Raw genomic sequence first — 15,530 nt, 5'->3', positions numbered from 1 at the left:
TGTTAAAGAATGATTGGGACAGAGCTTCAACATTGTTAAAGCAGCACACAGTTCTCCAGGCAGACAAGAGCAGTCAGGCATGCCCCAACATGTAGTCGAACCCAGAGGGGGAGTTCGACAGAGACAATGGCAAGCTGAACAGCAATTCACGCCATTGCAAGGGACAATGCGGCCAGTAATGAGGCCATCAACACCTGTTAATGGTGCACTCAAGGATAATAACAGGGGCAGTCAGGGACGATCGACTGGCAAGGGACCTTTTGTTTCAAACCGCAACTCATGCTGGAGGCGTGGAGGCATACATTCAGCCGGAGTTTGCAGAGATGAGCAAAATACCTGCAGAAATTGCAGAAATTGACACTGGGGGAAATCGCTGGAAGCTGAAGTTCAGCGAGTTCATGTGGAGCACGTATACAGTTCATACACCAGGACGCCACCGATAATGATGAAAGTGCTCCTCAATGGCATCCCAGTATCAATGGAGTTAGACACGGGTGCCAGCCAGTCCCTGATGGGTATCAAACAGTTCGAAAAGTTGTGGGCATCCAAGGCCTGGAGGCCAAAATTATCGCCGATTGACGCACAGCTACGGACTTACACAAAGCAGATCATTCCGGTGCTAGGCAGCGCCACGGTAGTCGTGACCCACAAAGATTCAGAGAACAGGTTGCCACTCTGGATTGTCCCAGGGGACGGTCCCGCACTACTGGGGAGGAGTTAGCTTGCTGTCATGAACTGGAAATGGGGCGATGTCAATGCAATTTCCTCTGTGGAGCGAGTATCATGCTCACAGGTCCTGGACAAATTTGACTCATTATTTCAACCCGGCATTGGCACTTTCATGGGGGCCAAGGTAGTGATTCACATAAACCCGGACGCCAGACCAGTACACCACAAGGCCAGAGCGGTGCCGTACGTGATGCGGGAAAAGATAGAAGGCGAATTGGACTGCCTGTTGAGGGAAGGCATCATCTCGCCAGTCGAATTCAGTGACTGGGCGAGCCCGATTGTGCCGGTGCTCAAGGCGGATGGGTCGGTCAGGATATGTGGCGATTACAAGGCCACCATCAATCGGGTGTCACTCCAAGACCAGTACCCGCTACCGAGAGCGGAGGACCTCTTTGCGACGCTATCCGGTGGCAAACTTTTTTCAAAATTGGACCTGACCTCAGCTGGCCAGGAGCTGGCGAGTGAGTCGAAGAAGCTGATCACCATCACGACACACAAGGGGTTGTTTGAGTACAACAGATGTCCGTTCGGGATTCGCTCGGCCGCCGCGATCTTCCAACAAAATATGGAAAGCCTCCTCAAGTCGATTCCAGGGACGGTGGTTTTTCAGGACGACATCCTCATTACGGGTTACAATACTGAAGAACACCTCCACAACCTGGAGGAGGTGCTACGCAGACTGGACCGGGTAGGGCTGCAACTGAAAAAGGCGAAGTGCGTCTTCCTAGCTCCAGAGGTAGAATTCCTGGGGATGAGGGTAGCAGCAGACAGGATCAGCCCTACTGCATCCAAGACGGAAGCGATGCAGAGAGCACCCAGACCCCGTAACACAACGGAGCTGCGTTCGTTCCTGGTGCTCCTGAACTATTTTGGTAACTTTCTTCCCAAATTGAGCACGATGCTGGAGCCGCTACACGTGCTCCTACGCAAAGGTCGCGAATGGGTCTGGGGGGATAGCCAGGAAAGGGCTTTTAATAGAGCACGCAATTTGTTATGTTCCAACAATCTGTTAACGCTATATGACCCATGTAAGAAACTTGTGTTAACGTGCGATGCGTCATCCTATGGTGTCGGGTGTGTGTTGCAGCATGTCAATGCCAAGGGTCAGTTACAGCCGGTAGCTTATGCCTCCAGGAGTCTGTCCCAGGCAAAAAGGGGCTACGGGATGGTAGAAAAGGAGGCGCTCGGATGTGTATATGCGGTAAAGAATATGCACCAGTACCTGTTTGGCAGGAAATTTGAGCTGGAGACAGATCACAAACCCCTAACGTCCCTTTTGGCCGACAATAAGGCCATAAATGCAAACGCATCGGCCCGCATACAGAGGTGGGCACTCACGTTAGCTGCCTATGACTACATAATTCAGCACAGACCGGGCACCGAAAACTGCGCCGATGCACTCAGCAGGCTCCCACTAGCCACCACTGAGGGGGCTACCGAGCATGGTGCTGAGATGGTCATGGCTGTTGAAGCTTTCGGAAGCGAAGGCTCACCCGTGACAGCCCGTCAGATTAAAGTCTGGACAAATAGAGACCCGCTATTGTCTCTAGTCAAGAAATGGGGACTGGGCAGCCACGTACAGGGCATGCCCTGAGAAATTTAAACCATTTCACAGGCGCAAGGATGAACTCTCGATTCAGGCCGATTGCCTACTGTGGGGAAACCAAGTAGTCATGCCCCAGATGGGCAGAGAGGTGTTCATCAGAGAACTCCACAATGGGCACCCGGGCATTGTCACGATGAAGGCAATTGCCAGGTCACACGTTTGGTGGCCAGGGATAGACGCAGATCTGGAACTTTGTGTTCACAGGTGCAACACGTGTGCCCAGCTGGGCCATGCACCCAGGGAAGCCTCCCTTAGCCCCTGGCCATGGCCCACCAAGCCTTGGTCACGCATCCATGTGGACTACGCAGGTCCTTTCATGGGGAAAATGTTTTTGGTTGTAGTAGACGCCTACTCCAAATGGATCGAGTGTGACATTTTAAATTCAAGCACATCCTCTGCCACGGTAGAAAGTCTATGGGCAATGTTCGCCGCCCACGGTCTACCGGACATCTTGGTCAGCGACAATGGCCCGTGCTTCACAAGCATTGAATTCCAGGACTTCATGGCAGTCAATGGAATTAACCATGTTAGAACGGCACCGTTCAAGCCGGCCTCAAACGGCCAGGCAGAACGAGCAGTGCAGATAATCAAACAGGGGATGCTCAGATTCCAAGGTGGTTCCCTACAAACCCGCTTATCACGCCTCCTGTTGGCCTATAGATCCCGACCACACTCGCTCACAGGGGTTCCACCCGCAGAGCTACTAATGAAAAGGACGCTCAAAACCCGATTATCCCTTATACACCCCACCATGAAATAAATTGTCGAGAGCAGGCGCCAGTCACAATATCACTACGATAACAGGAATGCGAGGGCGCGATGTATTGATGTAAATGATCCTGTTTTTGTCCTCAACTACGCTGCAGGGCCCAAATGGCTCGCAGGCACTGTGGTTGCCAAAGAGGGAAATAGGATTCTGGTAGTTAAACTTACCAATGGACAAATCTGCCGCAAACATGTGGATCAAACAAAAAGGAGGTTCAGCAACCCCATAGAAGAAGCAGAGGAAGAACATGATATAGAGTTCACTCCACCACAGGTGACCGAACACCGGAACCAAAGGGAGGAGAGCCCAGTCACTGTGGGCAGTCCGGACAGGCCTGAGGCACTGCAAACAGCAGACACTCAGGCCAGCGCCCAACAACCAGAGCCCCAACTCAGGCGCTCTACAAGGGAGCATAAACCACCAGAGAGACTCAACCTGTGATCCCAATAAGACTTTGGGGGGGGGAGGTGATGTCATGTATTCAACCAGCATTGTAACCCATGTATAAACTGACCTAAGTTGTACACCGAGAGAACACTGACCACTAGGTGGGAGACACTCCTAACCTGTACCTTCAGGTATAAAAGGGGAAGCTCCACCCACCTTCATCACTTGAGTGCTAAGGAATAAAGGACAGGTCACAGACTGACCTTCTCTCAAGCATGGGCCTCGTGTGCATTTATACTGTGTAGTAAGGATGTATCAGGGGTCACCCATCACAGCTAGTCAAATCAGATCCTGGACTATCCAAGACCCCCTGCTGTCACTCGTAAAGAGATACATCCTCAATGGGAGCTGGTCGGGGGTTCCCGGGGGAATGCAAGAGGAAATTAAGCCTTTTCACTGACGCAAGGAGGAACTGTCAGTCCAGTCGGATTGCCTCCTTTGGGGGAATCGAATGATTCTGCCCAAAAAGGGCAGGGAAATGTTTATACGCGACCTACACAGTACTCACCCAGGTATAGTCACATGATGAAGGCTATCGCCAGGTCGCACGTCTGGTGGCCCGGCATCGACTCCGAATTAGAGTCAGGCGTACACCAATGCGACACTTGCTCACAGCTGAACAACGCACCCAGGGAGGCCCCAGTGAGTCTGTGGTCATGGCCCTCCAAACCATGGTCCAGGGTCCATGTAGATTTCGCTGGCCCCTTTCTAGGGAAGATGTTTCTAGTAGCAGTGGACGCTTACTCAAAATGGATTGAATGTATAATGATGTCATCATGTACATCCACTGCCACTATTGAAAGCCTCAGGACTATGTTCGCCACCCATCGGTTGCCCGACGTCCTTGTCAGTGACAATGGACCATGTTTCACCAGCTCGGAATTCAACGAGTTCATAACCCGCAATGGCATCAAGCATGTCGGGTCTGCCCCATTTAAGCCCGCATCCAATGGCCAAGCAGAACGGGCAGTCCAAACAATCAAGCAAAGCTTGAGATGCGTAACGGACGGCTCCTTGCAGACCCGGTTATCTAGCGTCCTGCTCAGCTACCGGACGTACCCCCACTCGCTCACCGGGTTTCCTCCTGCAGAATTGTTAATGAAGAGAGCACTCAAAACCAGGCTCTCCTTAGACCACCCGGACCTCAATGATCACGTAGAAACCCGGCGGCCTCGCGTGACATTGAAGTCAATGACGCAGTGTTTGTTCTAAATTACGGTCACGGTCCCAAGTGGATTGCTGGCACTGTCGTAGCCAAGGAGGGGAATAGTGTGTTTGTTGTGAAATTGTTGAATGGGCAAACGTGCAGAAAGCACCTGGATCAGGCCAAACTGTGATTCACGGACTACCAAAAACAGTTTGAGGAAGACCCCACCATCTATGATCCACCAACACACACCCAACCAGCAATTGACCTCGCTGTCAACCACGAGAATGAACCCACCTTGCCCGACCAGACCAGTTGAGCTGCCGTGCAGCGATGACCCGACCAACTCACCCATGCCAGGATGTCAACTCAAGCGATCGACCAGGGAACGCAGACCGCCAGATCGCCTCAACCTGTAAATAACTTGTACTCAAGACTTTGGCGGGGAAGTGATGTTATGTATGTGAACTTCACCTGTGTGTAAGACTTGCCACTAGAGGGCACACCTGTGGGAGACCTATGGGTCACCTGTGTACCCTGGTGCAAGAGGTATAAAAGGCAGGCCACCACGTTGCTGTCTCACTTTGGAGTTATATTAGAGACCAAGGTCACAATGGTTTAAGTTTACAACACAGTCTCGAGGAGTTATTCTGAACATAACAAGACACGTTTTCAGCACAGCCTTGGACAAATTATAAACCTTTTAATAAAGTTGTACATACTAATATAGAACATTCATAGAATTAATGGTAGAATAACTAAACATAATGAACAAATATAGTCAGTGAAAATTCATTGCTGCTTTTACAATTGTACATTATATACAATTTTAATATAGTACACAAATTTCAGAGACAAATATGTGATCAAGAGGGTGTGATTAAAGGAAGATACATTACCCATTTGGCATAAAATAAGTTTTATTTTTTTAAACCAGGGGTGAAAAACAATAATTAAAAGACAAAATCTAAAAGTATTGGAACCTGCGTACTGGGAAATGTAGCCAGTTCCTTTAGCCAGCTCTAGATATGGCTGCAGTGCTTTGTAAATTAGAACACAAGTAACATCTAGTGGTTACATTATCAGTACTGCAAATAATTTTCCAATCAAAAATATATGTATATAAAATTAAGAAAAATATAGGCTCATGGGCAATCATTTTACAGAGGGAACTTGGAAAACCACCAAACTACTGAGGAATTGTGTCTTTTTCTCCCCTTATATTAGAACACTGCTAGCTTCGGCCTTTGTGCTTCCTCCTTCAGCCCAGAGGCAGTAACACTGTCATTGCTGACCTAATGTTGCTTCTCACCGCTGACAGAAGACACAAGCTTGGTTCCATCAGTCGTTCTGCCCCTTTGGAGACCAATCACTGTAATGTCATGAACCATGCCTAGCAAACCAGCTGTGAACTGGTGAAACGCACCCACAACACTAAGATCGAATGGCCCCTGCAGATCAAATTCCGGGCCCTGCATGTGGGAGTGCCGGTGATGCACCATCAATGTGGCATTACTCTTGTCCCTCTTTTAAAAAAAAAAAATTAGATTACATTGCCTTCAGTTTCTGGGATATGATTTGATGAAGCCATTATCTCTGGAATGTTTTGCAGTAATGGAATCATCAGGCAAATTCAAATCTCAGTGCTTACAAATAATATGTTACTTAAATGCAGTCAGGAAAAGCTAATACTTTGTTCTTCTGAAGGAAAACGCACTTTTAAAAGGACGTAGTGGCAGGGTTTCCGCAGAGGTTCTTCTAATCGCACGGTCTCTGCCGCTCTTCCGCCAAGGTCACAGTGGACAATTCGGAGAACCCCCGTGGAAATGCACCCCCTAAATGTTGGAGACAACTTTACCGTGGGAATGAATTAACTAGTGGTCTTTACTTTTTCTTCTTCCCTTGGCGAACAATTACAGTTTAGGAACACACCCTTTTCAAATGTTTTAGATAGAAGTTTGAATTTGAACAATTAGAACAAACAACAGAAGCGCTTCATAAACGGCAATGTGACTAACCTGGTGCCACGAGCCATAATCAGCGCTGTTTAAAATGTGTGTCCAATTGGCACCAAAGGACACAAGCCATTTTATGTATACATCATAAATATGTGCTTGTTAAGTGTATTGCAGTTACATAGTTGGATCACAGGTCTACAAAGTAAGATCGATTAACAGTCATTCTGCAACTCAATTGGCCACAGGAGGGGTTTTAAATCTTGAGACAACATAACTGTATTCAATTTTTAGACACAACAATGAGGTAAATGTCCAACTATTGCAAAGGCTCCGTGTGTGTTTTTGTTCTTGCTTACCTTTATCATTTTCACGTTATTCAGTAAACAAGATACTTCATTTCAGAATAAATGAGAGGAAAGATAACTGAGCATGCACGATAGACAATGACACTACCATTCAATAAGGCTCGTGGTTTCATGTACCATGGTTCTGTCTTGAACGAGAAATAGATAGCGTAGAGTGCCACAGCAAAGAAGTGCCCGATCAAAGTCATTGGTTCAGGAGAAAGCCTAATGGGAAGAAAATAAGCAATTAGTCATATGTAGGAATTGTTAGGGGTCATGTTGCAAGGGTCTTCTCCAGCATGGAGCCTTGCGAGATGGGAGCATGGTCTGCAGAATCCCTGTAGCGTTACAGCTATCTGAGTCACATTCCCATTTCGAGAGGCTTCATGCCAAGAGCGTTGCCTGTTAAAATTACCCTTATTTGTAAACTTATTCATAGCATCCACATTAGTAACTAATTCCCTAATTTTGAAGATGAAAGTAATGTACATTAGCACTATTTTAATGCACACTGGTCTGTTTCTAATATTAGCTGTCATTAATTCCAACAATCACCAGTGATTTGGAGCCCCACTGCACAGATCCATGTTAAAGGTGATGCAATCTTGATCCCCCAATGCTTTGCAGAGGCACTGAATGGAGGCCAGGTACCTCCTCACAGGAATCAGAGAGAGTCATCACCTGGCCACTCTTGGACTGGTTTACTTACCTGCCGACTCAGTGGTGTGGAGTGCACAGGAGATAATGGATTAAATCCCTTACTAATTCAGAGTAAGTTCCCCACTCCAGTTTTACTTCTCTCCTGAAACCGGAGATCCATAGGCACCTACAGCTCCCAGTATCCTTACCTAGTGGCTATTTGAGATTAGGTAGTGATTTTCAGCAGACTATTCAATTTGATGGCGGGGAAGGGGGTGCGGGGCCGGGAGGGTGGGGAGAGAGGAGGGTTGGCGGAGGAAGAGGTCACATTAGAGCCTAAATATGCACTGATATACAAATATATTGCAGCAGGAGTGGCTGACTTGTAAAGAGCTGCTTGAATCCTGGTAGATTTTCTCCTCTACTATCTTTGGAATAGTACCCACACTGGCAACTTGTTCTAGAGAAAGCTGAAGGAGAGTTATCTTCACACACACTCTCTCTCTTTCTCACCTCCCAACATAGGATTCCTGAAGCCAGATGAGGTAATTTCCACTATTGATATCAACAGCTTTGCTTAGTTGAACACATATGAAACACGAAAGTCAGTTAGAATGATAGTGATGTTTCAGTATTTCTTCATTCACAGTTGAGAGAAAACTGTCTCCAGAGATTTTTTCAAATGACAGATGATTTTCAGCATTCGGACTTACACAGATAACAGACCCACTGGTCCGGTCACACACTGCCCACCCAGCTTGAAGTAATGAAAACAAGCCTTCCGGAGTTGATGCAAGGAATCTGGAATTAAATTAAATATAATGAATTATATTAAAATCTATGTAAATATTTGTTTAAAGAAGTATTAATGTGTAGTATTTTGTGCAGGTATTGAGTCCAATCTCTATTAGAACAATTTAAATAAACTTCAAAACAGGATTATGTGTGATTAATGTAAACATTAAAAAAGCCAATAAAGAATACAAATATTTGAAGTTGTGGGGCACTGATACTCAAAAAAAATCACATTCATTGAAACCCTGATAGAATCTTACTTATGAATTTACATCACCAAATTAAATCTTTTATGACATTCAATGGAAGTGTAATGCGATTTCTGTATTGATTCTGGTTCCTATTTAAAACTAGAAGGCATGTGGTACGAATACCACAGGAAAACCAAATGCTGTTGTGCCTGTTGGAGAATGCACAGGTCTGTGTGAGTCTCCTGCTCCCAGGAGTCTGAGCTTACCGTCTGTGGCAGCAAAGAGTTCATACAGCGCTTGAGCCAAAACATTCACTACAAAGGAATGGGACTTCTTCCTTGCCCAGTGGAATTTCTTCTTGGCCTGCAAAAAAATCACAACAGATTGTGTAAAATTTCTTTCCAAATTGCTTTCCCAAAGTTTGCACTTATTGCAAACTCCAAGGGCTGTGCTCAGATTGCTTGTTAATTGTCTGCTCAGGCATGTATGTCACAGTGGAGCATATTATACACAATATATGAACAGTTGTCTTCAGTGAGTAGGTTTTTTCCACAATTATTTCTACTTTTGAAAAAAAAAGCCACTGTTTTGAGAAGCACATTTTATTTGAATGAAAATGGCTCTGGGTTGCAGAAAAGAGCTGAGAAAAAATAGCAAGTTGAGGCACCTATACCCAAATCCAAATAATTCCCATCCTAACTTTTAGTCATCAGCGTTTGGATTTGCAATGCTTTCAATTGTCTTGCATAGTTTCTTTGGTTACCTTACCATGAAATTTAATGAAGAAGTTGACTTGTTAATACATTGTTCAATATGTGGGGTGGGGGTTGGGGACACACAATGTGTTCTGCCAATGAGCAATAGGCCGTGGGGTGTCCATCTGTCATTCCTCATGGGCTGAAATGCCTGCCATTAGTGAGAGGTGCCAAGTGCATTCTCAGAGAAGGAAATATACAGGATGAGTCACCCAGGCAACTCTGGGCCAGTTCCTGGCAGGCAATTTCAGGGTGGTGATGCAGAGGATCAGGAGTAAGGTACTGAGCCTCAGGTGAGCCAAGATGAAAGAAAGAACTAACTTGAAAACATTTTAACATTTTAAATAGATTATACAGTCACTGAAAATATATTCTGGTCTCTTGTTTGCCTCGTTCACTGAGTCAGGTTCCAAACTGTTAAAAGTAAGCACATTAAGAAATAGCTAATCTATAAATCCTGCAAAAAATGTTGGGCTGTAATTTGCGGCCCCGACAGTTGCATACTACATGCGCATGCGCCCGTAGAGACTGTTCAAGTTCCGGGTTTTCGCGTGCAAAGCGCATGTGCAAGAACCCAGAACTTGCGATCTGTCAAGAATTTTCTTGACAGATCCAACGCATCCCCGAGAAAAGGGCATTCACGGGCGGAGAGTTGGGCTATTTGCCCAGCAAATGCCCATTAAATTCTTATGCCTGGTAAAGGATAAGGCCTGCTTTTACCAGCAAAATCATTTTAATCAACATAAAAATAACATTTTATCAATCATTCATACATTAAAAACCTTGTGCAATAAGGTAAGTTTATTTTTAACTGCGTTAAAACATGTAAATTTATTTTTCCAAAAATTGCATTTTTGTTTTCAATATTTAATTAAATGCCATTTTAATTAATTTAAATATGTAATTTTTTTTACTTATTTGAAGTGTAGATGTATTTTTGGGGGTATTCCCATTCATACTATGGTATTTCCATACATACGGATTCCCCATAAGCATGAATGGGGATCGCCTTCTTTCACTCGTTGGGCCAGCCCACGTGATCCCAGGGGCGCTTGCGAACCGCATTCACCCCGGGATACGTGGACCTCTACCCATGGGTACCCAGAGAGGCTCAGGACCGCAAATCTCCGTACCTCCCGGACCACCAGGTACGCGGACATTTTATTTGCGGATTGGAGGCGGGAAGTTTCCAACCGCGAATTCAGGGCCGTTATGTTTTTAGAAATACTAATTGCAAAAAGTTTGTGTGTTGTCTTAGTTTTAGACTTCAACAATAGTCTAGTGGTTTTCATGTATACAAAATCAAACTATTTTTTACAGTTATATTTGGAACATAGGAACCTAGGAACAGGAATAGGCCATTCAGCCCCTCGAGCCTGTTCCTCCATTCAATAAAATCATGGCTGATCTGCAACCTAACTCCATATACCTGCCTTTGCCCCATAATCCCTTAATATTTTTGGTTAATAAAAAACTATTAATCTCCGATTTAAAATGAACAATTCATCTTGCATCAATTGGCGTTTGCGGAGGAGAGTTCCTTGTGTGTAGAAGAGTTTCCTAATTTCACTCCTGAAAGGTCTGGCTCGAATTTTTAGACGATGCCCCGATGTCCTAAAATCCCCAACCAGTGGAAATAGTTTCTCTCTATCTACCCTATCTGTTCCCCTTAATATCCTGAAAACTTCCATCAGATCGCCCCCTTAATCTTCTAAATTCTAGGCAATACAACCTTAATTTGTGTAATCTCTCCACATAACTTAACTCTTGAAGTCTGGATATCATTTGAGTTATGATATCGTGGTCCAAGAATCCCTGGAATTCTCCTGATCCACATGGCTTCATGTTAACTGAAATAAACTTTTAAAATACTCAAATTCTTTCTGCTTTGAAACTCACTAAAACATTGGCATAATTTCTCCTACACAATGTGCAGGAGATAGGGCGGTACTGCCAACACTGCCCCTTGAGTAAACAACCAGAGGAGTTCTGCTGTTCCCCTTCGGGACGGTAAGATACAGTTTTCAAGTGAGGCAACAGAATGGGGATGAACATCATTGTCACACACAGAGCTGCTGAGTGTGATCATCAGTCACCAATAGAATTGGACATTCTGATCCCAGAAGTCACATTACCAAGCTGAAGATCCAACAATGGCCCTGAATTTCCACAGGGTAGTCCGGATCTCCTGCCATAACTTTGGTGGGAGATCAGTGGAAACCCTTACGAAATAGCACAAATGGAACCTTCAGCCATTTAATCTGTGAGTTCCGCCAGTCTCTCACCGGAGTCACCCCAAGTTTGCAGATGACACTAAACTGGGTGGCGGTGTGAGCTGTGAGGAAGATGCCAAGAGGCTGCAGGGTGATTTGGATAGGTTAGGTGAGTGGGCAAATGCATGGCAGATGCAGTATAATATGGATAAATGTGAGGTTATCCATTTTGGGGGCAAAAACACAAAGGCAGAATATTATCTGAATGGCAGCAGATTAGGAAAAGGAGAGGTGCAACAAGACCTGGGTGTCATGGTACATCAGTCACTGAAAGTGGGCATGCAGGTGCAGCAGGCGGTAAAGAAGGCAAATGGCATGTTGGCCTTTATAGCTGGGGGATTTGAGTATAGGAGCAGGGAGGTCTTATTGCAGTTGTACAGGGCCTTAGTGAGGCCTCACCTGGAATATTGTGTTCAGTTTTGGTCTCCTAATCTGAGGAAGGACGTTCTTGCTACTGAGGAAGTGCAGTGAAGGTTCACCAGACGGATTCCAGGGATGGCTGAACTGTCATATTAGGAGAGACTGGATCAACTGGGCCTTTATTCACTGGAGTTTAGAAGGATGAGAGGGGATCTCATAGAAACGTATAAGATTCTGATGGGGACTGGACAGGTTAGATGCGGGAAGAATGTTCCTGATGTTGGGGAAGTCCAGAACCAGGGGCCATAGTCTTAGGATAAGGGGGAGGCCATTTAGGACTGAGATGAGGAAAAACTTCTTCACTCAGAGAGTTGTTAACCTGTGGAATTCCCTGCTGCAGAGAGTTGTCGATGCCAGTTCATTGGATATATTTAAGAGGGAGTTAGATTTGGCCCTTATGGCTAAAGGGATCAAGGGGTATGGAGAGAAAGCAGGAAAGGGGTACCGAAGGAATGATCAGCCATGATCTTATTGAATGGTGGTGCAGGCTCGAAGGGCCGAATGGCCTACTGCTGCACTTATTTTCTATGTTTCTATGTTTCTATGAGTCACGGTGGATCGGAACAACCCCCCACGGAAATTCAGGTCCCATCTTCCTGAATTAAGTGCTATAGATAACATGTCAGACCTGTAGCATTGCTTCATTATCGCGGAGGTCCGGAATGCTGCACAGGAGACTTTTCCATATCCTCACATCATTTAGCACAACACTCATCCCGCCTCCTGTGAGAGGATGGCGCATGTTGTACGCATCGCCCAAAATCAGCACACCTGAATAAAAGATGGAACAATGGTTATATTATAGCAAGCTTAAATGACACTATAACATATTTTGTATTTACTCCACTGGTAATTATATTGGGATATCTAGAGACAGCTCGCAAATTCCCATAGTCAAGTTCAGATTTCATTAACTTTGGTTCAGAAAATGATGGTTAGCTATGTGTCCTGAATATCAAATGGCCTGAGTTTTTCTTTTAAGAATGTACAGGGAGGAATTTCCTTGCGAAACCCGGGAACTCATGGGATTATAGAATGGTTACAGCACAAAAGGAGGCCATTCGGCCCGTCAAGCCCATGCTGGCGCTCTGCGAGAGCACCTCAGATAACCCGGGCTGTAGAGAGGGCTTCAAACTAATTAGTGCGGGGGGAGGGGGGGGGGGGAGGATTCAGGTGAGCGAAAATTTAAAAAGCCAAAGAACAAGGAGAAGGCAATAGATCAGGGTAGCACTGGGGGAAATGAAAACCAGAGCGTGCCAGGAAGGGACAGAATATATAAACATGAAGGTGAATCAGAAAGTGGGGTCAAAGCAGGAAAAATGGTAAAAAAAAAACAAATTTAAAAGCTCTTTATCTAAATGCATGTAGCATTCATAACAAAATTGATGAGTTGACGGCACAAATAGATACAAATGGGTATGATCTGATAGCCATAACAAAGACGTGGCTGTAAGGTGACCAGGACTGGGAATTAAATATTCAGGGGTATTTGACAATTCAGAAGAACAGACAGAAAGGAAAAGAAGGTGGGGTACATAAGAACATAAGAAATAGGCCCCTCGAGCCTGCTCTGCCATTTAATATGATCATGGCTGATCCGATCATGGACTTGGGTAACAGTGTTAATAAAGGATGAGATTAGTTCGTTAGTGAGAAACGATATTGGCTCAGAGGATCAAGATGTTGAATCAGTTTGGGTGGAGATAAGGAATAATAAGGGGAAAAAGTCACTGGTGGGCGTAGTCTATAGGCCCCCGAACAGTAGCTGTGGGATGGAGTCGAGAACACTCGAGTCAAAGGCAGAGTCTCGATTGAGGAGATCTTCGAAATGCTCCTTCCAGCGGGCCCTGACTGCCTCAGTGTTTTTGATGAGTGTCTCCCCATTCTTGGCCAGCAGTGGGGTGGGTCTTGGGTGTTTGGCCCGTAGATGGCCTTGACTGCGGTGAAGAATCCTTGCATATCATGGTTGTCGGCCAGCTGCTGTATCTCCTGTGATTTCTCCATCCACCACCTGTTCTTTAGGTCCCGGGTTTTTTGTTGGACCTCAGCCTTGAACCATCTGTAATGCTGCTTTGCTGCTCCCGCATTGGGATGTTGTTTAAGGCTCAGAAATGCCCTGCGCTTGCGATCTATTCGCTCTTGGATCTCCTGATCATTCTCATCAAACCAGTCCTGGTGTTTCCTGGTTGAGTAACCGAGCATCTCTTTGCAGGCACTGGTTATGGAGGCCTGGAAGGCAGACCAAGCACTGTGGGCATTCTGCGTCTCGGGGTCGTCAAGCCACGCAAGGTTAGCTGTGAGGCGCTGACTGTATTGGGCTCTCTTAGCTGGGTGCTTAAGTGCTCCGACATTGACTTTTTTGCGGCACTGCTTCTGCTGCCCCCTCCACTTTGGGGCTCTGTTGATGTCGATGATGGATCGGATTAGGTGGTGGTCCGTCTAGCAGCCGTCGGCTCCTGTCATGGCAAGGGTAATGCGCACATCCTTGCGATCCCTGGCTCGGACGATGAATTAGACTCCATCCCTCAGCATGCTAACCGCCACCACCTCAGTGAGACCCCAATACTGAACGAGGTAGAAAAAGCCATAAGACAGCTTAAAAACAACAAGGCTACGAGTGCGGATGGAATCCCTGCTGAGGCATTAAAGTATGGCGGAGAGGCACTACTGGCGCGAATACACGACCTCATCTCTCTCATTTGGAGGGAGGAGAGAATGCCTGGGGATCTCAGAGCTGCAGTAATCGTGACCATCTTTAACTAAGGGGACAAATCCGACTACAACAACTACAGAGGAATCTCCCTGCTGGGAAAGTCGTCGCTAGAGTCCTCCTCAACCGTCTTCTTCCCATGGCCAAGGAGCTCCTCCAGGAATCACAGTGTGGATTTCATCCCCTACGGGGCACAACCGACATGATTTTTGCAGCGCGACAGCTACAGGAAAAATGCAGGGAACAGCGCCAGTCCTTATACATGGCCTTCTTTGACCTTACAAAGGCCTTTGACACTGTCAACCGCGAGGGTCTATGGAGCGTTCTCCTCCGTTTCGGATGCCCCCAAAAGTTTGTCACCATCCTCCGCCTGTTCCACGATGACAAGCAGGCCGTGATCCTTACCAATGGATCCATGACAGACCCAATCCACGTCCAGACCGAGGTCAAACAGGGCTGCATCATCGCCCCAACCCTCCTCTCAATCTTTTTCACCGCCATGCTCCACCTCCGTCAACAAGCTCCCCGCTGGAGTGGAACTTGTAATGTCTGTAAGCTTGTAATGCTTGTAGCTCCACACTGTGGATGTGGACATATTGTGTACTGCAACTGTATAGTTAATCATTAAACAGAACAGGCTCTTTCCGGAGAATTCCGAGAGAACAGCCTGCCATGTTAGGAAGCTGTGTGTGCTGTGCTCTGTGAAGATATCACAGTTGGTGGCGAGATGGAAGATTTTTCCGATGTTTA

The 15,530-nt window shown here is 46.1% G+C and overlaps 1 protein-coding gene across 1 annotated transcript in view; it reads right to left on the bottom strand.

The window, feature by feature from the left end:
• Positions 1–5,414: 5,414 nt before the first annotated feature.
• sqlea (squalene epoxidase a) overlaps positions 5,415–15,530 on the bottom strand; it is a 46,327-nt gene continuing 36,211 nt past the window's right edge. The window contains exons 9-12 of the mRNA XM_070888534.1: positions 12,699–12,841; positions 8,889–8,985; positions 8,350–8,437; positions 5,415–7,222 (exon numbers count right to left, since the gene is read on the bottom strand). Of these exons, the coding sequence (XP_070744635.1) occupies positions 7,030–7,222; positions 8,350–8,437; positions 8,889–8,985; positions 12,699–12,841 (521 nt within the window). The 3' untranslated portion in view covers positions 5,415–7,029. The remainder of the gene's footprint in view (positions 7,223–8,349; positions 8,438–8,888; positions 8,986–12,698; positions 12,842–15,530) is intronic.

This window comes from Pristiophorus japonicus, chromosome 1, assembly GCF_044704955.1.
Source record: "Pristiophorus japonicus isolate sPriJap1 chromosome 1, sPriJap1.hap1, whole genome shotgun sequence".
NCBI lineage: Eukaryota > Metazoa > Chordata > Chondrichthyes > Pristiophoridae > Pristiophorus > Pristiophorus japonicus.
The sequence above is the reverse complement of the archived record's forward strand: the minus strand, read 5'-3'. Positions and strand labels throughout refer to the sequence as shown.